Genomic DNA, 27,283 nt, shown 5'->3' on the forward strand with positions numbered 1-27,283 from the left:
TGGAATAATAAACTAGATTAGGAGTGTGGCATTATAATCTGATCACCCACTTCTAGCACTGAAATCGTCATCCTCTTTCCTACAAAAAACCTCCATGCCTCTTTCTGGGTTCCTCAGCTCCACTGCTAATATCAGGGGTCTTTAACTACTGTATTAAAAGTCAGTTATCTATGACTCTTCTCACTCCTGCATCATTAGTCACCCATTAAATCCTGAATATTCTTCTTCTGCCTCATCTCAATAATTTGTCCCTTTCTACTCCTCATTTAGGCCCTTCCTGCTCTGCACCGGAGCTGACTGGTCTCTTCATTCCCAGTGTCTCCCGTCTCTCCCCATCACATACCCTGTGCTTCTCTAGACAAACTGAACTATTTGTTATTCCCTAGACAAAATTCTTAATGGCAGCTCATGCAAGGGTGCTCAGGTCAAACTCACAGGAGACCACTCTGCAAATAGAACACCAGCAGTTACTTTACCATAATTATTACCCATGGGCAGCAAACAAAGGACAGAACACGACATGGCAGGTCTTGGAGTCAGACAGCTCCAGGGTTGAATCCCAGCTTTTCCACTTACCAACTCTGTGTCCTAGACCAAGTTGTTTAGCCTCACTGAGTCTCAGTTTCCTCATCTATAAAATGGGTAATCATAAAAATAATAATGATAACACAACCTAGTTCATAAGGTCGTAGTGAGGGCTAAATTAGGTCACTTCTATGAAAGAACTGGCAGAGTGCTCGGTGCACTGAAAGAGCTCAACCAATGTCAGTTCTCTCCTCAGTCCTACCTCTTCCTCCTATGAGCAAAGCACTGTCCAGGAAAGCAAACTGCTTTAAAATAAACATCTACTATCTTTAGAAGCAGCCTACTTTAGAAGCAGCCTACTCAAACTGTTATTGCATCCCCCCTTGGCTGGAAGAGAGAGCGTAGTCCAGAACAGCAGATTGGAATCATAAGGATATCGATGAGTAAGACACCTGAGCACAGCAAACTCTAGCAAAAGGTACATGTGATCGTGTCACCTGAAAATCTCACTGAGTGTAGCGCATTCTTGGAGAAAGAACCACAAATCCAAATCCCTCTCTGATGACGTACCGCCTCCTCTCAAAGGCTATTTAATTCTGTGATGAAGGACAAATATTAATTATTTTTCCTTTGATGAAAGAGTTATCTTCCTTGACCCCTAGTTTGGTAGTTAAGGTTCCTAACACCACCTGCCTGAGAGTAGGAGCAGGAAGAGCTAAAGGTAAGAACAGCACAACTAACACTTTCTCAGTGCCTGTGTACTCTGCGTTGTCTCATTTAATCCCCATAATTCTACGAGGTACAGAGGAGGAAACTGAGTTATAGAAGGGTTAAATAACTTGCTTAAGGTCACAGAGTTAGTCCATAGAGGGGTTGGATCTGAACCCAGGTCATGTTTTTCACTACTATATCAAACTGTCTGTCCCCCACCCCCACCCCAATGGCCTCAGCTGAAGACGTGGCCCTCCCATCCCACACTCCATATTCTTCCCCATCTTGCCAAATGGCCAATGAAGAGAACTGAAGGATATATGGAAATGTGACCTCGGATCTGCTCCTGGAGTGGATTATAAGGAGATGTAGGGAGAAAAGTCTGTAAGGGTTTGGGAGTTTTACAACCAAAAAAAGTAGAGAAAAAAATGATATTAACAATGGCTTCCATTCACCAAGCAACTAACACAAGCCTAGTACTATGCTTGGTGCTCATTTAATTCTTACAACCCTTTGAGGTAGATGTTATTATTCTTATTTTACAGTTGAAGAAACTGGATTCAGAGACAATTCAGAGACATGACCTTACATTACATAGTCAGAATTTGAGCCCAGGAGCTACATTTCACAGTGCCTCCCATGGAGTAGGAGTGGGTGAGGTGGGATTCTTGGTCGGCAGAGGGGCCTTCTGAGTATATCACCAGACGACACACTTTTGTAGAGGGAGAACTTAATCAAAACCATAAGCACATATCATGGCAGGATACATCCCACCTCCTAGATCTGGTACCAGTTTTCTGGTGATACCAAGTTACATGTCAAATATCTTAACTGAGAAATATGTGATATAAACAAATGAGACAGAAAGGAATCCAAAATGACTAAGAAACTATTTTGGGGAAAGAAGAAGAAAACTTTTCCTATTTAAAAACAGGGTTGCAAAAAAAAAAAAAAAAAAAAACAGGGTTGCAAATGTAGGGCAGCAGGGACGGTGAGTCACCGCACGTCTAGCAGCTCCTCCTGAACTGATCTGGAACACACTCACAGGGCTTGCTTTAGAGATGTGGCTGTGCGGTTGGCAGCAAGTGGGAGAAAAAGCCCGTTAATTCGTATGAGTGGACAAGAAGCTAACTTCCTCTTCTCGTGCAAAAAAGTTAGGAAGAAACCTGAACTCACCATTTGCTCCGATTTTTCTGCTTTGTCTTTGATGTCTTTGATTTTGCCAAAGAGTTGCTGAATAGCTTTCTGGGCCTCTTCAAGTGCCTAGAATAAAAGAAATAAAGAAAAAACAAGAAGCAACACAAGACAGCACTTGTCACGACACTGTAATCAAATCTAGCCTCAGAAGAAAATTACCATAAAGCTCTCGATTCATTGCACTTCTGCTGACAATTTTACTAGACCCAAGTAGCAGAGACAGAGTCCGTATTTAGAAACAGACAAACACTCAGGATTCTTGCCAATGTGCATCAGAAAGGTTTAATTTAAAAACTAGACTATCTCCCTCTATCTCAGTGATTACTACATTTTATCGATGACAACAGATCAACAGGACACGCACATCTGTGCGTGTGTGTGCATACATGTGTGTAGTAACCTTCAAAGCCTGCAGAGAAACAAAAGTGGCTCTGCAGTAGGGGAAGCTCTGAATTTTGGAAGTTCCAGAAGCTTATGCCTTCAAAAAAATCGGGACAGTACACAGGGACTCCAGAACTGTGGTAAACCTTAAAGACATTTATAGTACCCCATGGGAAACCTAAGAAATGAAGTTAGAAAAGGACATTTAAAGCCAATGGTGAGCTAAATGTTTCCGCTGAAATAAAAACCTACAAAGACGGATGCCACACATTAAAAGTATTACAACCCACAGTAGCTTCTGCGAGTAGGGGAAGCAATATGCAGGAGTTGTGAGGGCGCTAAAGCCACACACGTGTAGAACAGACATACTTATAAAAGATGCTGCAGCCAAAAGAAGAACTCATGCTTCATTTCTTCAAAAGCACTTTATTTATTTTGGATTTAAGAGTGGCCTGTCCTAACGGGGCCTCACAAGCCCTTTATAAATGTAGTGATAAAGCCAGTGTAACCCTAGAGCTGCGTGTGGCCATCTCTGCCTCCACAGGGAACAGCCAGCCTCCCTGAGAAGGACAGCTTCACAGGGGAAAGAGGAAAGCGAAGCTGAGAGAAAGGCAGTACGACGAAAGCCCTGACGGAATTCTCTGGACCTCTGCATTCAGCTGTGCTCAGTGGAAGAGCTACCTCTAGACTGCGAACTAACACGTTTTCTTTTTTGCTTAAAAAACATCCTCAAAAAGCAAAACTCAGATGGCTTCCTCTGCAGGAAATTTCTCGTTAGAGGTAGAGACTGAATCTCCCTTTCCTTCCAAGGTATCTCAAGCTGTCCACTCCTTCTGATATCGGGATTCCTTTCTTATTCTGGAGCTTCTTGCCCTGCGTGTGGCTCAATCTCAAACACAGCTTTCTTTGGATCTTCCTCCACCTCTGGGATTTACAAGTTTCACACGTGGGGACAAGGACTCTCAAGTGATACACATTTCTATGTTACCGCTTCTGAAGTGAATGTCCAGAAGCTCCTCTGCGAAGTCATTCCTGAGCCCATCTGTTGCCAAGTCTGAGGTGACACTATCCAAGCCGCTGCTCACGCCACCTCCTGGGGCAGGCGGGGTCAGCGTGCGTTTGCTCTGCTGGATCGCTTGACCGATACCCACAAAGGTTTGTGAGCAAAGGAGCTTTTATACTTGTAATTTCTGTCACCTGGACACAGGTATTTTAATCATCAGAAACTTTAGTCTTGGAACAACAGTTGGCATTGCTATCAGAGCCAAAAATTCATAACTTGGGAAATTTTACCTAAAGAGTAGGAAACAATCAAAAGGGCCAATGGAATGGAATTAGGTTACATGGAGCAGCTCCTCTGAAGCCCATTCCACAAAACGATGCCTTACTCAGCAACCGTTTCCACTCAGTTTCCCACCAGCCTGCCTTTCTCATTCCAGGATTTAGCACCCCTGAAACAGCTGTGGTGTAGTGAGAAACCCTCCATTTTCCAGCCAGGGGCCAGGAGTTTGAGGCACCTCCACTGTCACATACCAGCTGTACAACCTCTCTGGGCATCAGTTTCCTCGCCTGCAAAGTGGTGATGATGGCACCAACTTCCGGGGTTGTTGGGAAGACTCACTGACATAATAGGTGTAAAAAGCTGCACAAATATTAGGTTTACTTCTAGGACTTACAACCAACCTGAGCAAATGTATGTATGCATATATGCATAGATAAATATATACATAGATAGTGTTCTCCTCTGACCACACCTTTCCCTCACGCACAACCTCTAGGCCTGCCACTATCCCACACTTTCTATCCTAAGGCACTCCCTGAGTGAGTCCACGCTGACTCAATCCACCTCCCCCCTCCTGAGAATTCTCTTCCTCATTGCTAATAGTCACCTCTTCAAAACCAGGATACAAGATTCTTTTGAACATTGCTTACTGCCATTCTGCCCAATCTTAGATTTCATAAGATAATGACAAACTAAAATCAAGTTCTAAGAAAATAGCAATGATAAAAAGGAATAAATTATCAGATGTCTATTTACAACCAAAGGAGTAAACCTTCAAAACAAAATGTCCAACACAGCTACTGATTGTGTACAAATCTTTGTTGTCTCCCACGGCCAAGTTCAAATGCCATTTCTTCTCCATCCCTTCCCCCTATTTCCCTTCCTCCCAATACCCTCTCTCCCACAAACACACATGCAGCACACAGGAGAATCAATTCGTTCATCATCTGGGTGCCTGTGGTTCTTTATGTATACTTAATATTCGCAATAATTTTTTGTGGGTCTATCTTTTGGGTGGACTATGAGATCCTAGAGGGCAGGGACCCTCATTCATTGCGACTGCCTGATACCCAGGGCAGTGCCCAGAATAATAGAGTAGGTGCTCAAGAAGTGTTTATTAAGTTGAACTTTAAAACCAATCAATCATGGCGTACACAAACACACACACACACACACACACACACACACACACTCCATCTTTGTTCTCTGGAATAGTCAGGTAACACATTTACCACAATTATGGCTGTACCAGCATTTCAACTGCGGACCTTTTTTTAAGCAACATAAATCAGTTTTGTAATCCTCACACACTGAAAAAAAATACTGGGTTAACGAACCTAGGAAATTAGACAGGAAAAAGTTTTTAACTTGCCATGCCATTAAATTCTGTAAAGTTGTGGCTACAGTAGTAAATTACAGTAAATAGTAAACAGTAGTAAATTGTTTTTTATATGCATGTATTTTTTCAGAAGAACTCCATCCATCTCAGAAGCCCTCCATATATTCCCTCCCATCCCCATTTAAGAAAGGTACTTTTCAATGATGGTGTCTTAATAAACTATATTTTTAGATTATTTCAGATATTTTTAAACATTAGGTTACAACTTTTCCTTCTGAGATAACTGCAAAATGATTTTTTATTTTGGCCATGTTCCTCATGAACTAGAACCAATTTTAATAATCGCTTTATTCAATCAACAAACACTCAACTGAAGATGCAGGAATAAAAAATATAATTTCTGCTCTCAATGAATTTATAGTCCAGTAAGGCAAAGAGACAAGCTAATAAACAATAAGAAAACTGAGACATGATAAAGATGTGTACAGAATGTCATGGGAGCCCAGAGAGACCATCACGAATACTGTCGTTTTGTTTGTTTGGTAGGAAGAGAGAAAAGGAAGGGAGGTCCAAGAAGCCTTCTAGAAGGTCACAACTTCACAACTTATTATTTGGGCCAGAGCGTTTTAAAATAACAGCAATGAGAGCAGCATTTACTAAATAAAATGCTATTTTTCAAGTCCATACTCTATCATAAACAAATTCTCAATTTCCAGGGCTCCACTGTCCCATGACTGTAGACTATCTATATCCGAACTGTTACTCTGAATTCCTGGGGCAGTTATAGTCCCAACTATATTAGTTAGCATTTCATTAATTCACTCCTTATATCATTCAACAGATATTTATTGAAGATCTTCCACATGCCAGGCATTATTCTAAGCACTGGGAATCCGATAGTAGACAAGACAGACATGGTCTCTCTCCTCAAGGAACTGTCCTCCAGGTCCCTGTCCTCAAGGAACTTAGTTTGAGAAGTGGCAGGTAGGAGGAAATATTGGAATAACAACTAAATAAATGAATAGAGAAGAAAATTTCAGAGTGTGAAAGGTACGATGAAGGAATTAAGCAGTGTGATGAAAGTAAAGGCAATGGTAGTCATAGAAGGTCTTGTGAGAAACAGCATATGACCTGGAACCTGCAGGATGAGGAAGAGTCAGGATCTGTAGATCTGGAGTAAGAGAACTCCAAGTAGAGAGAACAGCAAATAAAAGATCTTGGTATTTGGGGGGACCAAAGAGTAAGGCAGTGGATGGCAGGGTGGTATGAGAGTGGCAAGTGTTAGAAAATAATTGGAGAAGCAAGCAGGAGCAGAGCATGGAGGGCCTCAAAGCCCTGGTAAAAAGCATGGGGATTTTGTACTAAGCGCATCAAGAAGACACTGAGGGTATTAAACAAGGGACTGGCAGATGGTTTACAGGTGTAAAACACTGCCCTGGCTGCTATGTGGCAAGGGGGCCGCACACAGGCAGGAGTCAAAGCAGGAGAGAAAAAGCTCTTAGGAAGCTGCTGCAGCTGTGTAGGTGAGAGATGGTGGAGGTCTAGCCTAGGCGGCCAGTGGTGACGGAAAGAAGGGGAGCAATTTGGAATTTACATGAAGACATAACCGGCAGGACTTGCCGATGGACTAGATGTGGATGAGGAAAGGGAAGAATCGAGAATTATTCTTAGGTTTTGGTTTGAAAAGCCAGTGAATTACTCCATTTATTAAGCTAGGGAAGACAGAAGAAGGAATAGGTTGGACAGGCAGGTGTGTGCGGTGGTGGCGGGATTGGAAATCAAGAATTCTCATCTCATTATGTTAAGGGTGCACAGCATATTTGACACCAAGTGGAGACATCAAGTTGAACATGAATCTGGAGTTTGGAAAAGAGGTGTGGGCTAAAGATTTAAATTTAGAAGTCATCAGTTTGTAGCTGATACCAAGTCTGTAGGACGGGAAGAAGTCACCTAGGAAGAGAGTATAGATGAGAGGAGACAAGAAGCGAAGGGAAGATGGCCCAGGGCTGAGCCCTTGGGCACTCCAACGTTCAGAAGTCTAGAAGAAAAAAAGGAGAGAGTAAAGACGCCAGAGAAAAACCACCAGTGACATGAAAGAAAACCAGGGACTGTGGTGTCACAGAAGCCAAACAACAGTGTTCGAAGGAAGAGGAAAAGAGTGATTATATCTTATGTTGTTGAAAATGCATGTAGGGGGCCAGCCCCGTGGCATAACAGTTAAGTGCCCGCGCTCCACTACTGGCGGCCCGGGTTCAGATCCCAGGCGCACACCAACGCACCCGTCTCTGGCCATGCTGAGGCCGCATCCCACATACAGCAACTAGAAGGATGTGCAACTATGACATACAACTATCTACTGGGGCTTTGGGGAAAAAAAAGGAGGAAGATTGGCAATAGATGGTAGCTCAGAGCCGGTCTTCCTCAGCAAAAAGAGGAGGATTAGCATGGATGTTAGCTCAGGGCTGATCTTCCTCACACACAAAAAAAAGAAAATGCATGTATGATTAGGACAGAGAATTGGCAATGAATTTGACAACAAGGAAGTCACTGATGACCTTGACAAGAGCAGTTTCAGTGGAGTCGAGGGAATGGAAGTGGATGGTGATAACATGATGAAGTGGAGACAGTGAGTAGAGAGCAGGGGTCAGTAAATGGTGGCCTGCAGGCCAAATCCAGTCTGCCACCTGTTTTTGTAAATGTTTTCCTGGAACACAGCCAATCCCATTTGTTTAGTATTGTCTATGGCTACTTTCACCATACAATCCAGAGGTTGCAAGAGGGACCATATGGCACTTAAAGTCTAAAATATTTATTATCTGGCCCTTAGAAAAAGTTCGCTGACCCCTGGTTTAGACTATTTTTCAAGAAGTTTTTGCTATGAGAAGACAAGAAAAATGAGGCAACGGATGGGGTGAAGGGAGGAATTTTTAAAGATGAGAGATGCTTGTGCATGTCTATTGTGGGAATGATTCAGCAGAAGAGGAGAAATTGATTTAGGAGAGGGGAGGTAATGGGATAACTACAGCAGAGAAGGACTTTTTTATAATGTTCTTGATTGTGTAGTACTAGCTCTCTAACAGGGCTGTAAGTTAGAGTGTGGACCAAGAATATGAATGGCATTCTTATATCCCCTATAATTGCCAGGGGGTTGCCAGAATGACAGGCCTAATTTATGACTACTATCTCAATATAATTATTAATAGCTCCTTTCTCACTCTCAAATCATATGGTCACCTCACCTATGGCATCTAACCAAAGCTAGAGCACAGGTGGAACGCAACAAATATTTGCCAACTGATGAAAAATATCATAGGGCACTTTTCGGAAGAGTACCTTTCAGTGCTGAGACTACTGCTCTGAATGAGGTGTGCTGACACCCATGGTTTTCTCTAACTTCAGGCACAGTTATAAGCAGTGTTCAAAACCAGCATCACACTTTCTGTAACTGTTATCTATTTGGCTAACTTGGAGTCTAATGCCCAAGATGCTGTAAGGGGTCTGTAAATTCTAAACCCACTGGAGCCTTCTAAAAAATGCTGGGTCGTGATGTAAAAAAGCACTACAGAGGCCTCTGCAGGCAACTGCCCACCAGAAAGGACTGACTTTTTGGGCACAATCTGTACAGAATTCTGTGCTATTGTCAGTCATGTCACGTTACAGTGATGAGCAGATGGGATTATAACCACCATCTTCCAGCCAAACACCCTAAGACATAGGACATTCAGCTAAGAAAGGCAAAAAGGGCCAAGCTCTATACTTAGATCTAAGATCTGAAGAAGTCTGCATGATTCCTTCTCAGAGAAAGGGTTTCTATCCCTATTTCTCTCTTATTCTCAATCTGGCATCCTACCAGAACTGTCTCTGCTGAAGGAACCACTTTTTTCTCCCAGCAAACAAATAAGATTCACACAATCTTACATTTCACAGTCCTAAAGAAAGACAAACTGTCTGCCAGATTTTGGGGGGGCTGGAACACTTTTGCTTCTTATAACAATGTACTCAAGTCGAGGAAATTTAATATAATTCATTCTCCAGGGTCAAAAAGGTTCTTCTGAAGCGTTCACTTCATCAAGCAAGTCCATTCTCAACACACATCCTAATATTTGATATCTAATCTCTAACAATCAATTACACAGGAAGAAGAGTGTTTTGCAATTGGAAGACTCACAAGACCTACAAAAGGTTAAGATTTTATTTTTTAAAAAAACTAAAATACTTTTACTACCTGGCTAGTCAGAAAATGTCCTGAAAGAAAGATTCTGGCACTGTCTCTAGGCACTCTTTAAAATAAAATGGGGCTACTTTTCCATTCCAAGCTGTATGTGGATTAAAAACAAAACTAATCACCCAAAAATGTCTGCTTTCAATCTACCGTTACTGGAGTTTCTGAATTGAGCACTGGAGTGTGGCTACAGTCTGCATTCGAGGGTGTTATTAGGAAGCAGTTGCTATAGTGGTCCTCTTTAGCAACTCAAATTCTGCAATTGGGAGATGCAGAGCAACCCACTGAGCTAGCCTAGAAGACTCAGCAGAACCAATCATGCTGTCTCTGTATTTTTGTGCATCACTGACTGTAACCATTATTCTTAATGTTCCTTGCCTCCTGAAGTAGACTCTGAACTGGCTACCAAAGCCACACTAGGTCATGTGTGCAGAAGATAAGCAGCATGGAACCTGGCATAGGCTTTACTGCTTTCTTCTTTCATCTGTTAATTTTTTTTGTTTTTTTTGCAGAACTGTTGTCTTCCACCTGTGTAGACAGAGGGGATCTGAGCCAATGGAAATGCCTTGAGAAATTAACATCCCCTCTGGCTCTTAGATGCATCTAATTTTGCAGTTTGCTCTATTAGAGAATTATATTGCCTTCACCCTGTGAGTCCACAGGCAGCCGTTAAGAGATTTTAAACTGAGATCCCATTTGTTGCCACTGCCGGAAGGAGGAAAAGGTTGCTCATTTTCAGAAGAACTGCAATGGCTTTATGTTCTTTGAAAAAATGAGGTGCTAATAGTCAAGGTTACTGGGAAGAAAATGTATTTTTTTCTGTTCTGCTATCATTTCTGTTCTCCACCTTTACATCTGTCTGCCAGTTCCCTTCCTATTGTTTCAAAAGCAATGTATTGTATTAGTAAAAAGCAAGGGTTTTTGAACTGGCAGGCCGAGATTTGAATGCTGGCCTTGCCATTTACTATGTGATCTCTGTCAAGCCACTTAACCTCTAGGAGGCATAGGCTCATCATTTCTAGAACAGGAGTAATGGCATTTACCTCAAAGACTTTATGATAGGAAGGAATACAAGGCTTAGTAGTGAACCCAGTACTCTTCCTTCCTCCTAGGAATCTTCCTCTCACCTGTTCTTATAGTCTGCTATCCCAGAGGCAGAGCAGGCCAAATGGAGTTTTCTGTGACTTTCCAGAACGAATTGGGAAAGAGATTTCATCTCTCTCTGGTGGTAGGAGCCCTAAGATGTGAAATTGAGCTAGACTGCAGCAAAGTTCCCCAGTAAGGGGAGGAGGCTGGTCTCCAGGTAGAGATGATGAAGCCAACACACAGAGCGAGACAGACACAGAAAGATCCTGAGGATTATTGCAGTCCTGGGCTTCAGTTGTTTGACAAGTCCAGCTGTGACACATTCTTCCACAGTCTGACTGCTCAACTTCTCTTTCAAAACAAGACACAACAAGAGCCTTCTAAATAATCCCCCTTTTTGCCTAAACTAGTTTGAATTGGGATTTTGTCTTCTGCAACCAAGCGAGTCCTGACTGAGGACTCAGCTCATAGAAGGGGCTCACTAAATGGCAACTATTAATATTTCCAGATCTCCTAGATGGAGTATGATATTTCAGATGAAGGAAGCCAAAGGTTGTCGACCCATCTTTTAGAGCTTTATAAGTAAGCTGGTTGAGTTCAATATCTACAGGCATATGCAGAAGAATGGCTCACGGATCAGGGGGATGGTCTCTTTGAACCACGCTGAAAATGGGACATTCTCCAGGAAAAAAAGTTTCAATCTTTTATTCTTTCCTTCAAAAAAAAGTGAGTGCCTGGGCCGGCCCTGTGGCTTAGCAGTTAAGTGCGCGCGCTCCGCTGCTGGCGGCCCGGGTTTGGATCCCGGGCGTGCACCGACACACCACTTCTCCAGCCATGCTGAGGCCGTGTCCCACATACAGCTACCAGAAGGATGTGCGGCTATGACATACAACTATCTACTGGGGCTTTGGGGAGAAAAATAAATTAAAAATTAAAAAAAAAAAAAAAAGTGAGTGCCTACTATGTACTGTGCTCGATACTGAGAGAAAAAGATCACTAGATGGGGACACATCTTTAAAGAGATTGTAAGGAATACATACAAGAAAGAAATAACTATAAGATCAGAATGTACAAAGAGGTACGATTAAGAATGCTATAATCATTTGGAAAGCAAGGGACTCCTCAAGAGAGCAAAAACATTGCTGAGGGCCACCACATCTGATGAGCCCTCAACAGAGGGCCCCGTGACATCCACTGAAGGTGGAGCCTCTATTTATGGAATATTCCTTCCTTTGATACTGCTGGCCACCCTGGCACCACTGACAGCTGTTGCTATGGAAACAGGGCACCCCCAGCTGGAGCAGAGACGCTTTAAGAAGCCTCAGCAATAATAACAACACAGCCCATTCCTCACAATGGTGCCAAGCAGTAGCAGTGGCTACAGGAATCTCATGGCCGTGGATGGCGGCATGTGTTCAGCATTGTGCTTCCCTGTGTCCTAGAACATGCCAGGTACCTTCTAGTCTGGCAGCCCTGGTCAACGCCAGATGGGCACCCGTTAGATGAGAATCATTGGTGTTAACACTAATTTCTCTACAGTCCATTCAGGAGCCTTCAGTACTAAAGCACGGATTTCTTTCCATGTTTGTGAACTAAAAGAATGTAAAAGGCAAAAGGAGTAATTCTCACCTGATTTGTTAACATGTTCTCTTCCACCTAAGTTACTTTTATTTATGATTTCTGCAAACCACATCCACTGAAAACATGAACCAAAGAGTTCATTTTTATTGTTTTTAGGAGACAAGCCAGAAGTTGAAGTCACAAGACGAGGCTGGGACACAAATTCAGCAGTGCCCAAACAAGACTAAACATTCACATTTTAAAGTTCTGCTTATATCTGTTATCATCCATAACTTAAACTATGTTCGTTCTGAAATAGCTAGGCGTGGTGAACGCATTCATGCACAGCTTCCTCTGATGAACTGTAACCCTGCAGAAAGAGTGCATTTAAAGCAACAACTCCAAATGGCAGAAGAGGAGAAAATGTTTAAGCAAAAGTCTCGGCTGCTTTTGTTGAATAAAAGGTACAGAAATTCAATACTTTAGGAAATGGGGCACATTTAAAGGAACAAGTTGTCCAAGTTTAACAAAGAACTACTTCCTACAAATCTCTAGGACTTCCCAGTTGCCAAGTTCAAGTTTACTTACTTCATTCTAATCCCCCATATCTTACTATCACTTCTAATTTTAGTCACTTAATAACTCTCATCTATAACATGGGGGTCTTCATTCAGAAGAGAACATTCTTTTGTGGTGACATGTGGATGTTCCTTCAGCTGATTTTTAGAGACCCCTTCTGTACCTTTAGGCTATGGACCTCCTTGGGCTTTCATCTGAATGATTTTCTCTTCCTATTTCACTTAATTCTCTTCAGTACCACAGGTGTGCAGTGAACACACAGTTCCCTCCTTTCATCCTTGAGCTCTTCTCTCAGTCCGACTTCTTCATCGCGCTGGGCAGGATCCAGCTGGTTAACGAGGCCATGGTCACTGTCAATGCTTGGATTCCCTTGTGAATCAGTTAAGTTTTTGGGTTCTACAGCGAAAAAAAGTGGCTGCCAAACCTGCTTTTAAAGTTTGTCACTGTTTAAAAAGAGAATTTGGTATGGACAAGTACACAGCATACTGGGAATCAGAAAATCTGGATTAACTCATCAAGTATGATTTTGGGCAAGTCATAGAACCTATCTGAGCCTGTTTCTTCATTTGTAAAATGGGGAGAATAACATCCATATGGCTAATTCACATCTCTGTGAGGATCAAGTAAAGTAATATATGCAACAATGTTTTGTAGAATGTAAGGTAAACATAATTATATTGTAATAAAACATTAGCATTATAATCAAGACAAATGACTAAAAAGGTACCTCCTGCCAAAGCAACTCAAAATGTGTCTTTGCTTTTAGTGAATCAATCAAGACATATTAGCCTTACAACAGTACATTCTTAATTCTGGAGATCTGGGTAACTCCAGGGCTGATAACTGCTACCCGAACCTGACCACGAGATGCTAATCCAGTCACCAGAAATCTCCAAAGATCTTCTGATCTCCAAGTATTCAAAGAAAGAAAGAAGGAAAAAAAAAAAAAGGTGTGGCACTTGGCCCAGCATAAATGATATTATCATAGGAATAACAGTTGATTATCTGTCCCTATTGCTGCCATGTGACTGAGAACAAGAAAAGTTCAGAGGTATGACAAGGAGACAGGAGTGAGTAATTAGGTCTGAGATGGGATAAAGAGCCCTCAATTCACCTCTTCTTCTGCTTTATATAAAAGAGAGCATTTAGATCATCAAATTTACCTGTCAGTAAGTATACCTCCAGAAGAAATGTCCTCCTTTTAGTTGGAGGCCATTATGAGAGCAGCACTAATAAATTCTGCCTAACATTCATATTCCAGATATCACATACAGTACCTAGAGATGAATACAGAATCCGTTCAGAGAATCCACAATATGACATGGAAACAAAAATCAGAAATCCTGACATGTGATCCAATACTATAAGAAGGATGATAAGTATCTTGTATCTTTTAGAGCTTTCATCTAAATGACTGTAGAACACCAAAACCGACTAAAAAAGTATTATCTCTGGTTCTGCAAAATTAATCTCCTTCCAGAGGAGACCTCAGAGTCCAAATTAGAGCAAAAGAAATTTTATAGCTATATTACAGACTTCTGAAAATAGGGATTTATAAATGGAAATTTTGACAGAACAACCACAGCACTGAATTCATACTGTTCTAAATTCTGTATTTCCATGGATGAAAGAGCAAAGAGGAAAAAGGAGGTCAAGTTCTTACATGAAGACAGAGTTTCAAATTCCCATCCATTGTTTAAACATATCTGAATGACTTCTTCTGTCAGGGACCTGAAACTCAGAAAGCTTTGCACTGTCAGGAGTAATGTTGCAATTTTTCTAATGTGCAACCTCAAACTAAGGATGGAATTTTCCTTCCAAAATCACTAACTACTAGCAGTCAAAAGCAAGAGGAACCTGGGTAACAGCCAGAGCAGTTACAGTAGTGATGAATGGCATTTTCCTCTTTAGATGTAGAGACTCCAGTTTAAGCTTGTGACTGCCTTTAACATGGAAACAAGCAGATGGCAAAAGTTCTGCTTGACCTTCTTTCTTGGCTCCTGAAGGGTGCCAATTTATATGGAGATGGCTCAGAAGAAGAATAAACTTCAGTGTTCCTTCTTGGCACACCGTTTTCCTAAAACTATTTTCAATAATCGTGTTGCACACAAGTGGGATTTGATGTGTTTCTAAGGTCAGGAAGAAAATAGTCCAACTGCTGGACTTACTAACTAAAAGAAATAATCATGGTAGTTTTCTCTTTTGGAGAAGGCAGATCACTATTATAAGTTACTGAATACAAAAACTTAAGACTCTATAGCTAATCTGAAACACATAGTCTGTATGGATTAAATAAAGACAAAATAGGAATGCATGTTTGCCTAGTGGAAAAATAAATCTATTAAAGCTCAGAAAAACGTGGAAAAAAATGTTTCCAAAGAGATTAAATATTGAAATGATTAAAAATTACCATACGATCCAGCAATTCCATGGCTAGGTATATACTGAAAGGAATTAAAAGCAGGGACTCAAACAGATATTTGTATGTCAATGTTCATTACAGCATTGTTCACAACAGCCAAAAGGTGGAAACAACCAAAGTATCCATGAACAGGTGAATGGATAAACAAAATGTGGTATATATGCACAATGGAATATTACTCAGTCATAAAAAAAGGAATGAAGTTTTTGAACATGAATGAAAATCCTAGATAAAAATATCAGAATTCAACAAAACATTAAAAGGACAATACACAATGACCCAGTAGGTATTTAAGAACGGTTAAATATTAAAAAACAAACAAAAAAAAACTAAGCTAATGAATGAAATGGAAAAGTCATATGACCATATCAATAGAAGCTGAAAAGGCATACGATAAAATTCAACATCTCTTTTCTGGCAAACATGCTTAGTGAACCAAGGTCATGGGGATAACTCTTTAACAGTCAAGGAATCTGGAAACAAAAAAGGTCACACTTAGTGTCAGCTCTAGAAGAGAAGGGTCTTTGCTTTGTTCACTGAATTAGCCTCAATGCCTAGAATAGTGCCCAGCATACAGAAGGCACTCACTAAATATTTACTGAGTGAATGAATGAACAAATATACTAACTATAGTCACTGTCATTAAAACCAGAAAAAATTGCCTGCCATTCCTACTTATTTAACACTGAAATATTATTCAGAAAGAGCATTTCTAAAACTTCTATATCAGGATCCCTTTATTAGAAATTATTGAGGGCCCCAAAGAGACTGTGTTTATGTCGGTTATATCGATTGACATATACCATACTGGAAATTAAAACTGAGAAGTTTAAAAAATAGTTATCTATTAATCCATTTAAAAATAACAATAATGAACACATTACATGTTAACATAAATAACATGTTTTTATGAAAAATAACTATATTTCCCCCAGCAAAACAAATTTCTTGAGAAGAGCCACACTATTTCTGTGTCTTTGCAAATATCTTTAGTGTCTGCTTTAATAGATACCAGCTGGACTCTCATATATGCTTCCATATTGAATCTGTTGTGATATGTTGTTTTAGTTGACAAATATGATGAAAGTCTGGCTTCACATAGATATGTAGTTAGAAAAGGAAGAAATATTTTAATATCCTTTTCAGGTACTTGTTGATAATCCTTTTTGAAACTACATCAAATCTTGAAAAGTGGTAGATTCTTAAAGATTAGTTGCAATGTGAAATCTGAAATCTTATTAATGAACTTATCGTAACTATGCTAGATTAAAATCCATTAGTCAGTTTTGCTTTTGCCAAGGATGCAGAAAGCTGGAAAGAGTGCTCTTACATTAACAATGAGAAAAAATAAATAAACTGCAAAATCACAACTTTTCTTGAGCTGAAGGCAACCAAGTATCCTGAAATCCAAGGAGGGAAAGGCTCTCCAAGAAGAGATGGGGACACCCAAAGACTGTCTTATACATGGCAGAGCATAAGGGGAAGAAAGGGATGCTATACAAGCAGATAGGAAGGAATCAACTGGGATTTTTAACATTACTAACGGCCAAGTGCAGGGCTAGTGCAACAGTACCGAACCTCTGGGAGCTGTACACTGCACACACAGGTTAGTTTGCACCCACTCTCAGGCTCTTTCCCAACACCTCTACTGGGTGCTCATGAAAAAAACTGCAGGCAGAGTGGGAGACCAGAAAGAGCCTCCTTTCATGGCACAGACGTGGAGGACGGGATTAATGGGCACTGTAGGAAAGGCATGAAGCACTGAATACCTTCACCCATGCTCAAGCCCATCGCTCAAAAGCCTTAAATTCCTGAGTGAGGGGCGGCCCTGGCAAATGTCTGATGTAGGTCTTAAGGACAGGACAAGAGCCTTTCACTATTTCTGATGCAACAGTAGACGTTCTGGACCACGGGTAAGCTGTACTGCTATTTTCATTCCCAGAGAACAGCCCGCTGAGGGACAGCAGGGAGGCTTTCAGAGCAGGTAAACCTACAGTTGCTTTAAAGCCGGGCAGTAGGGTCAGAGAGGAGTGAAGCTGATGGAAAAGCCAAAGGAACTTGACAAATGCCTGGATGCACAGAATTAGGAACACTGATATTCCTGTGGGTTACGTCATAATCAGCAGCAGCAGTATTACTGCCATTTACTAAGCACCACTGAGCCCGACATTGTGCTCGGCGTTTTTAAATAATCAACTCTAATCCCCACCACCCCGGTATTATTATCTCCATGTCACATATGAAGAATCTGAGGCTCAGAGAAGTTAAGTAACTTGTCCAAGGTCACACAGATAGAGAGTAGCAGAGTCAAAATTTAAATTCAAAGCTCAATTTTCTTCATTTGACCAGGCTGCCTTCTAATGTTACATTAATGACAACGTCCAATTACCCCAATCCTTAGAGAATTCAAATAAAATGTTCAGTCCTGTACACAGAGGAGAGAGAAGAAAGCTGTTTGGATTCTTTACAGGTTGTCTAAAAATGAGAGATTTTAGAGGACAAGGGGCAAAGCGTTCCAATACGAAGCAGACATGTCACTCTGCCAAAAAGCACTATTCAGACTCATGTGCAATAAACAGGATGAAGTGTGGTGATAAGACTGAACCCAGTCACTACAGTACTAAATGATGGAGATTCTACAAGTCTTTGCCTCAACTACAGTCAACAGCGCTTTAGAAGCAGGCGAAATTGAACATTCATTTGAATTCAACTTGTCAAACAAAGGCAAGCCGACCTTGACCTCTGCACCAGATATAAGAAATCCTGGTTGGAGAGTGGTAGAGAACCCCAGTCAAAATCAGGGACACCGTGCCCCTACAACAGACTGAACTACAACCTGACTCGAGCAATGCCCCACTCCAGCACCGACTCCTAAGTCATTCTCAGGCCTTAGCAATTTCTAAAGTTTAGTGTTATCTCCAGACATTCTGAAAAGTATAATTCAAAAAAATTAAAAAGAAACCAAAAATGCCTAACCATTCTTGGCCACTAATAGGAAAATTTGAGCCTACACTTCAAAAGCTCCATTGCTTTAGATTTAGTATGTTTCACGAAGAGGAAGCAAGTGACAGCTGCCTTTTTTTTTTCCCAAACTATGTATGGTCTCTTTAATACTAATGCCATTTATTTTCCTCCATCAGTTGGCTTCATTTTCTTCCCAAAGAGAGGATGAGAGAAAGGATAAACGTGAAGTGATGGAGGGGAAGAATTCAAACCACTCTGCTAGTGAGCTGACAATTACAAATTCATAATCCCACATAATGAAGATCAATGCTATGCTGTGAAGTTCCACCATCTACCTAGTTCAGGGTCTTGGAGAGCATAATTATTTTTGTTCTAACAGCTGAATTAGATGATATGCTAATTTTGAGGATGAAAAGCAAAGAACACTTTCTCTTTGAAAGGCAACATGCTCTCCTGATTTAGTTAATAAATCTATATGATATCTCTATGAAAAGAGAAGAAAGTAAGTACAATTAGCCTCCTTTTCTGAGGAAAATCAAGACATGGAAAAATTAAGAAACATGGCCCTGGACAGATACCAAGGACAGGAAGAAATCCTTTGTTTTCTGGCCTGGCACTTTGTATTAAAACGAGGATAAGGAAGAGAAGAATGAGAAGTCTCTAATAACATGTCATACGGCTCTGAACCCATCCTGTTCAACCTTTCCACCTACAACTTGAATGAAGACATAGAAAGCTTGTCTGACAAATGCGCTAATGATAAAATGGGAAGGTCATCAAGATTCCAAAGGGTCTCAACAGGCTGGAACAATCAAGCAAAACTAGCAAGATGAAACCCAGGGTGAGACCCATAAAGTCCAGCACTTAATTTCAAAGAATCCCTTAAACAAATAGAGGAGGGAAAAGTTTAAAAGCAGTTCATATGAAAAAAGACCTGGGGCAGATATTGCAAACTGTTGGCCCACAGATGTGTTTTATTTGGCCTTTGCAGTATTTGTGAAAAACAATAAGCCAGCATTTAAAAATTGGGAGAGTCACCAAAAAATACGGATTTCCAGCTTCTCTTGAAAAACTGATAGATCTGGCAACCCTAGGTCTGCATTCAGCCATGACAACAATTGGTTAGAAGTGAGTTGTGGCTGTCCCCTTTAGACAGGGCACTCACTCCCCCAATGGGTGCACATGGATGCATACTGGCCTGCTGAAGCCATTTAGTTACTTTCTTAGCTTTGTGGGCATCTGTTTGTAACTCTTGACCTAGGAGTTTCAGATAACTGCCAACTCGATAGAAGCCAACAGTGTGATACGGCTGCCAAAAATTTCACCCAGTCCAAGATAATGGAAGAACAGTATCTAAATCGGTGGCCCTTAACTTTTGAAGAGTCACAGACTCCTTAGAGAATCTAGAAAAATCAAGGAGTCTTCTCTCCACAAATATGTCTATCCATACAAAAATTTACAATTAATTTCAGGGGGTTGACAGACCCCCTGAACTCCCCCAATCTAGAACAAGGAGGTAAACTGTCCCACTGCATGTTCACACAATATGTCCACCCCTGGCCAGGAACCACATTTGAAGAGAGATGCTGACAAACTGCAAGGCAACCAGCATGATAAAGGGTCTGGAAATTATATCATAAAGTTGAGGAAACTAAGAATGGTTAGCCTAGAAAAAGGAACACTCGGAAAGGAACATAATATCCATTTTAATTTTAGAAGCTGTAATAAGGAAAAGGGATTAGGCTTACACTAGTCCAGCTGGCAGAACTAAGATCAATGAGAAGTTACAATGAGGTCTATTTTACTATTTCAGTTCAGTCTAAGAAAGAAGTTACTTACAATTAAAGCTGTACAAAACTGGAATAGATTGTCCTGTGGAACAATAAAGTAGTGGGTTCGCCATCACTGCAATCATCCAAGCAAAAGCAGGATAATGAAATGTCAGAGATGTCACTGAAAGGATTCCTGAACTGGGTGGAAGGTTATACTACAATTATATAAAGCTTCTACCAAATCAAAGTTTTAGTGAGCAGAACTAGAGATGGCAATAATAATTTTCTTCCGCTCCCAAACTTTAGTCTTGCACTGATGCAATAGTTACATGGTAGCCAAGCACCAACTCAAGAGACAGAAGCCCATTGCCCCATCTTCTCTTGGTGATCCTCAGCGACCTTACTGGGAAGTGGCCAAGGTCTGGCCGCTCTTGAAATTTCACATGCCAACTTTTTCTTCTTCTACCCCACTCCTCTATTCACCTCTATTCAAGCTATCCATTTTAATTCTTGGGAAGCTGCATAAGTTTCATAGCATATCAGATCATGTACTTATTGAACTGACTCATCCACAAAATTTCAAACATGTGGGCATTTAATTAAAGCTTTCGCCTGATGATTTCAACAGATAAAAATGGGGAGAATTCCATGCTGTATTAACTTTGTATGGGCATCACAGTCTGGTTAGAAGAGGTCACAGACTAGACCACTTCAAGTCCACCCACATAGGAGGTGGTCAACAATCACAGGCCCTCCAAAATGCGCAGCAGAGTGCTAACCAGGCTGGTATTTCAGAAATTTCAAGAAACTAAAGAAACTGTCTCACAGTGTCTTCAATTTCTAAATCACTCCCTCCCCACAAATAATCTTTAAGTCAGAAACATTGCTTTTCGAAAAGAACTTTTCAGCTAAAAATGTCTTTTGAGACACCATGAATGTGAAGTAAACACTTTCCCCTGATTTACACAGATTAAAAAGCACATCTGTTCTGGCTGAACACAATCAAGATGAAATTTATAAAAGGAAAACTTCCTTTTGTCCATATTACTGCTCTCCTCCTGAGTGTTCCTCAGCAGCTTAGGAAACAAGTTCTGAAAGCAAACTTTTCCTCTGTTCCAGGGAAGAGGGGAACCTGGGGCCTCTTGACCTATAAAACTCAGTATTTTGGAACATCCATAATTTTCCCAAGTCTGTGCCAGTCAAATAGAGTTTCTCTTCAGCAAACCACCAGCCAGCTGGGGCTGGACAGCAAGGCTTTCACCCCTAGGAGTTGACAAGGATAGGACTCAAGAGCTCCCTGGAAAAAAAAGGTCTCTACTTTAGCTTGCATTACAAACTGCTGGAAAAGACAGATGGAGGGGATGACAGGAAAAGCAATTATTTCTTCTGGGCTTCCTTTCTGTCTGGATTCTAAGGAGACGAATACAAAATTCCATCACAGATTGAAATGCTATCTAAACATTCTTGAAAATGTGGTCTTGCTCTCTGAAATATGACCTGCTCTGCTGCAGCAACCTGTAACCTATTAATATGTGAAGGTGGGGAAGGCTGACATTCCTGCAGGCTGTCTAACTCTGGGCCTAACTCTCCAATACTGCTAGTTTGTGACCACAGGTTAAAACATAAATAATTAAAAGATATATATCTACATAGCACGACCCAACAAAAAAGTCCTGATGAATCATTCACTTTATTTTCACATTCTTGGAATTTTAAATACCTGAGACTCTCTTCATAAGTATTTTAAGGTTTCTAGTGAGCCATCCTAAATATAGGCTGAATCACACTAAACAGTAGTGTTATTATTTCAAATAGTAGTAAGTTGGGACTAATCATACACAAATCAAGCTTTAAACAACTTTAAAGAAAGACACACACTGATCAAAATGATGTTTTTATGGTAAAGGGTTTTGTTTATTTACAATCAATAAATAATCTCACACAGATCAGATATTCAATACAGTTGAATAAAATGTTATTGCACATCGACTATGCGTTCCAAGAAATGTGAAGATGAGGAAGATATGGTTCTTGCCTCAAGGAGCTTATAAACTAGCCAAGGGGACAAGACGTGTTTACTAGTAACTCAGATGAAAGCCACACAAAAGCCAGATGAAAAGCACAAGCACAGGGCTGTGGGAGTTTGTGGGCAGAAAGGATATACATCTAATTGAGGGATGCTGGGATCAATTTTCTCATCTGTAAAATGAGAGGAGTGGACCAGAGGGGTGCCGAGTCCTTCTAGTTCTAAAACTCTGATTCCTTTTGTATATCCAGATGAGCTAAACAGAAAATTTCATGAAAGAAGTAGTATTTGAGCTGGGCCTTACACGGGTAAGATTGAAGCTACTGGAAGAAAAAGAGTAGAGAAAGCATTTCAGGCAAAAAGACGTACATCAGCATAGGTCCAGAAAGCACAGGAGTTGCTTGTAGAGCACTAAGTCTTCAGTATGGATGAATCACAGCAGAAGACAAAATTGGAAAGGGAGACTTAGGCCTAGAATGCCAAGCAAAGCAACTTGGATTTAATCTGGTAGACAGAGGCCACTGAGGTTTCTGAAGAGGGAGATTACACGAGCAGACATATAGTAGGAAAGTTACAGAGCAGAATGAGGCGGGAGTGTTTGCAGGCTACCCTGTTATTCTTTATTACCTCTAAGGGCCCCATTTACCCAGGCCTCACCTGCCAGAGAAGCGATGCTTCGTGGGAGAAACCTAAACAGACAAAAACAAAGCAATAAGGACTAAGAACCATGCAAGGACTACGAAATAGGATCAGTTTTAGGAACCTGATATGTCTATACACAAATACTGATGATGACAATAAGGAAGAAGGTAGACTACTCACAAACAGGCCAATGAAAGATGATTATTAAGAGGAAAAGAAAGTCATAAAATGGAAGAAAAATAGAGAAATGAATAAAACCAAAAATGTAAAAGAAAAAGAAAGAGACTCATAACACCAGTGAGCTACTAGCAGAGGAAACAGGAATATGAGAGATCAGGGAATTTCTACATAGGGTTACACCCCCCACCCAGAAATAATCTGGGTAGCATCATGAACATTTTAAAAAATCAGCTGTACTAAAAAATATCAAAGAGGACAAATAACAGAATTGAAGCTATTACAAAGGTACACACCTGGCCTAATTGAACTAGTATTGAAAAGAGAGGCCCAGACACTGTATGAGAGAAAGACTAGAAATGGCATGCTCAGAATTTCTGTTATGATAGCAATTTCTGAAATATGATGCCTAAACAGAGGAACAGAATCCAAATGAAAAGGAAAATGGTTAACAGATAACATCTGGCCCTTCAGTCATTGAAGAATACCTCCTCCCCACACACTTCTTTTTCCCTTCATTCCTTTCCAACAGCCTCCTGAGCTGGATCCAAAAAGAACTGTAAAACTTTGAAATGAATCTACACTTATCTGTTTGCAGACAGAACTAGGTACGAGGAATTGCAGCTATATCAGGTTACTATCATCTCTTTTTTTTTTTTTGCAATATATGAACTTTATTTCCATCTTGATTTTTTAAAAATTTTATTGTGGTAAAATACCCATAACATAAAATTTACTACCTTAATCATTTTTAATTGTACAGTTCCGTGGCATTAAACACATTAACACTGTCATGCAACCATCACCACCATCCATCCCCATAATTCTTTTCATCTTGTAAAACTGAAACTCTAGCCCCATTAAACAATAACTCCCCATTCTCCCTCAGGCCCTGGCAACTACCATTATATTTTCCATCTTTGTGACTTTCACTACTCTAAGTACCTCATGTAAGTGGAATCACATACTATTTGTCTTTTTGTGACTGGCTTATTTCATTTAACATAATGTCCTCAAGTTTTACCCATGTTGTAGCATATGTCAGAATTTCCTTCCTTTTTAAGGCTAAATAATATTTCATTGTTATGTATATATCACATTTTGCTTATCCGTTCATCTGTTGATGGACACTTGGGTTGCTTCCACATTTCAGCTATTGTGAATAATGCTGTTATGAACATGAATGTACAAATAGCTCCTCAAGACCCTGCTTTCGATTCTTTTGGATAAATACCCAGAAGTGGAATTGCTGGATCATATGATAATTTTATTTTTAATTTTTTGAGGAAACACCATACTATTTTACACAGTGCCTACACCGTTTTACATGCCCACCAACAGTGCATAGCGTTTCAATTTTTTCACATCCTCGCCAAAACTTGCTGTTCTCTGTTTTTTTAGTAGCCATCCTAATGGGTGTGAGGTGGTATCTCACTGTAGTTTTTTTTTTTTTTTTTTTTTTTGTGAGGAGATCAGCCCTGAGCTAACATCCGCCAATTCTCCTCTTTTTTTTTTTTTGCTGAGGAAGACGGCCCTGGGCTAACATCTGTGCCTATCTTCCTCCACTTTATATGGGACGCCGCCACAGCATGGCTTACCAAGCAGTGCGTCGGTGCGCGCCCGGGATCCGAACCAGCGAACCCCGGGCCGCCGCAGCGGAGCGCGTGCACTTAACCGCTTGCGCCACCGGGCCGGCCCCTCACTGTAGTTTTGATTTGCATTTCCCTAACAATTGGTGACATTGAGCCTCTTTTCATGTGCTTATTGGTCATTCACATATCTTCTTTGGAGAAATATCTATTTAAGTCCTTTGCCGATTTTTGAATTGGGTTGTTTGCTTTTTAGCTGTTGAATTTCAGGAGTTCTCTAAATATTCTGCATATTAATCCCTTACCAGATACATGATTTGCAAGTATTTCCTCCCCTTCTGCAGGCTGCCTTTTTACTCTGTTGATAGTGTCTTTCAATGCACAGGTTACTCCTATCTTTGGCAGCAACAAAAGTAATATCAAAATCCCAACAACCTAGCTGATAGATAAAAGCAGCCACAGTACACAAAATAAAGCAGGGCACAAGAGACGTCTGACACTAAGGAGAAAGACAAGGAAACTTTGGTTTTCTCATTTCAGCTTGCATGCCCCTGGCCCTGAGTGAGCTGTGCTACAATACATGCTCCTGGTCCAAGGGATGCCGAGTGCAAGTTCATAGCTGCTCTGGGCAGCTGCTAACCTAACTGCTGCTAGTGGGACAGGTCACGTACGTTTCCTGCTGTGTATGGGAAAAATCAACAAGCAAGTGTTCTGCAAGCAGGGAGATCCACAGTTTGGTCACTTGGTTGTTGGACTAAAGAAATCAGGGGAGTATAACTAATATGGAGGAATAAGTGACTTACTTGCCTGCCATCCTGCCCCACGTTTGTCTGACCTCTTACAACAGTTCGAATATTGTCATCCAGTCTCCTAGCAAAAAAGTTAAAGGATATAAATCATTAAAAAAGTCTCTATTCTAGGTTGACCAAAGGAAAAAAAACTTAGTAACTTATCCATCAACTTCTGCAAAATGCACCTCCTTGTCCAGAAAACCAAACAAGTTTGAAGGATATAAAGAAGAATGAGGCCTTGGACCCCGGGGGAGCAGCAACAGTAGTGTAAGAAGCCAAGTCCAGCACAGACTGATGAGTCGTCTTTGTTTTTTAAAAAACAGGCTATTTTCACTTAATATTCAGAGCTGCCCTAAAGGACCAATATAACTTTTAGTATTTTTCATGGAGTAAACCAGGAATGACAAAGTTGCTGAAACTTTACGGGAACAAGCCAGGGAATTCAAATTACCGCACACAAAATCCTTCCTCAGTAACTTCTTCAGGAACCTTAAAAAGGATAAGGATCCAGAGTGATAGACGAAATCAGTGCTTCGCCCTCTGGGCCCTGATTGTAGAACACAGATCTGTGGCATCCAGTTTCTCTTTCCCCTGTGGCTCAACAGGGGCCATTTAATGGCACTTCTTATATCAGTCAATTTCATTTTTCATTTGAAGAATCCACTAAAGCTATGGTGGGAGAAAGCTGAAAACAACTGGCTCACAAGTGATTTTTAGATGATTAGGGAATTTCCATTTTCTGTGCAAACCCTGGACAACTTAGTGGTCTCTATTAGAACTGTTATCGTTAAAGTCCACCAAAATAATAAACAGGCTTCTTTATACTTCCTAAGGCACCCAACTGAATAAAATATTAATGGCAGAGGTCTTCACCAAAAAACCCAAAGGTTGTAAGGGAAAAAAATCATCTCCTGGATTCAAAATGAAGCCTTCTCCTCATCAAAAGTTTTAAAAAAATACCTATATTTAAAGTAATGACATCAACCATTATAATAATAATTATAACGAACAAACATTGCCTGAGTATTTATCATATGTCAAAACTGGAAATTCAAACGTGGATAAAACAGAACAAGGCTATTGGGCAGGAAGGACACTTGATGACCACCTAGACAATCACATCCTAGATTAATTACAATGTTTAATCCTGGGCCACTACCCATGCCAACCAGCAGATGTGATCATATTATTAGCTGGTATGTGGCCAAGACATACACATATAAGCCCATCTTCATATCTAAGCCTTGGGAATACAAACAAGAGGTAAATCTGCTAGAGAAATAAAAACATTTAAAAAAACAATAGAAATGTTTTTGCTTCTTTTTATAATCAACTGTTTCGAACAGCCTGTTACAGCTTCCTTCCTTTTTTATAAATAATTGAATTGAATTGAAATTTTATAAAACTGATCAAAGAATCAAGTCCTTTGCCACAAGGCTCGCATGGAAACCCCATAAAAGAATTATTTTTTAGGGGCTGGCCCCATGGCATAGTGGTTAAGTTTGGCACGCTCCGCTTCGGCAGCCCGGGTTCACAGGTTCAGATCCCAGGCACGGACCCACACCACTCAGCAGCCACGCTGTGGTGGCAACCCACATACAAAACAGAGGAAGACTGGCACAGATATTAGCTCAGGGCTAATCTTCCTCAAGCAAAAAAAGAGGCATATTGGCAACAGATGTTAGCTCAGGGCGACTCTTCTCCAGTAAAAAAAAAAAAAGAAAAGAAAAAAAATTTTTTTTAATTACCATCTACATCAAACCTGAGATTTCAGGGTTCTCACAGACAAGTGTGATCCAGAATGTGATTAACTAAATTAACAACATAATTTTTATTAATTATTAATAATCATACAGTGTTACTTACCTTATTTTCAGTCTAATTTTGTTCACGACTTCATCTATGTTTGCCAAAGACTACAATAAAGAAGGAAAAGTGCCAGCTATTATTTTACTTCCTGGAATTCCTCTTTTACAGGGAAATGATGAGCTATAGATAATGGCTATTTATGACATCTC

General features: G+C 40.5%; 1 protein-coding gene across 2 annotated transcripts in view; it reads right to left on the reverse strand.

Annotated features, from left to right (window-relative positions):
- VPS53 (VPS53 subunit of GARP complex) overlaps positions 1–27,283 on the reverse strand; it is a 151,249-nt gene that overhangs the window by 110,989 nt on the left and 12,977 nt on the right. For both annotated transcript variants that reach the window (XM_058560153.1, XM_058560152.1), the window contains exons 3-5: positions 27,132–27,181; positions 25,278–25,344; positions 2,413–2,499 (exon numbers count right to left, since the gene is read on the reverse strand). In XM_058560153.1, coding sequence (XP_058416136.1) covers positions 2,413–2,499; positions 25,278–25,344; positions 27,132–27,181 — 204 coding nt within the window. The remainder of the gene's footprint in view (positions 1–2,412; positions 2,500–25,277; positions 25,345–27,131; positions 27,182–27,283) is intronic.

The sequence above is a fragment of the Diceros bicornis genome, chromosome 18, assembly GCF_020826845.1.
Source record: "Diceros bicornis minor isolate mBicDic1 chromosome 18, mDicBic1.mat.cur, whole genome shotgun sequence".
In the NCBI taxonomy this organism is placed as follows: Eukaryota; Metazoa; Chordata; class Mammalia; order Perissodactyla; family Rhinocerotidae; genus Diceros; species Diceros bicornis.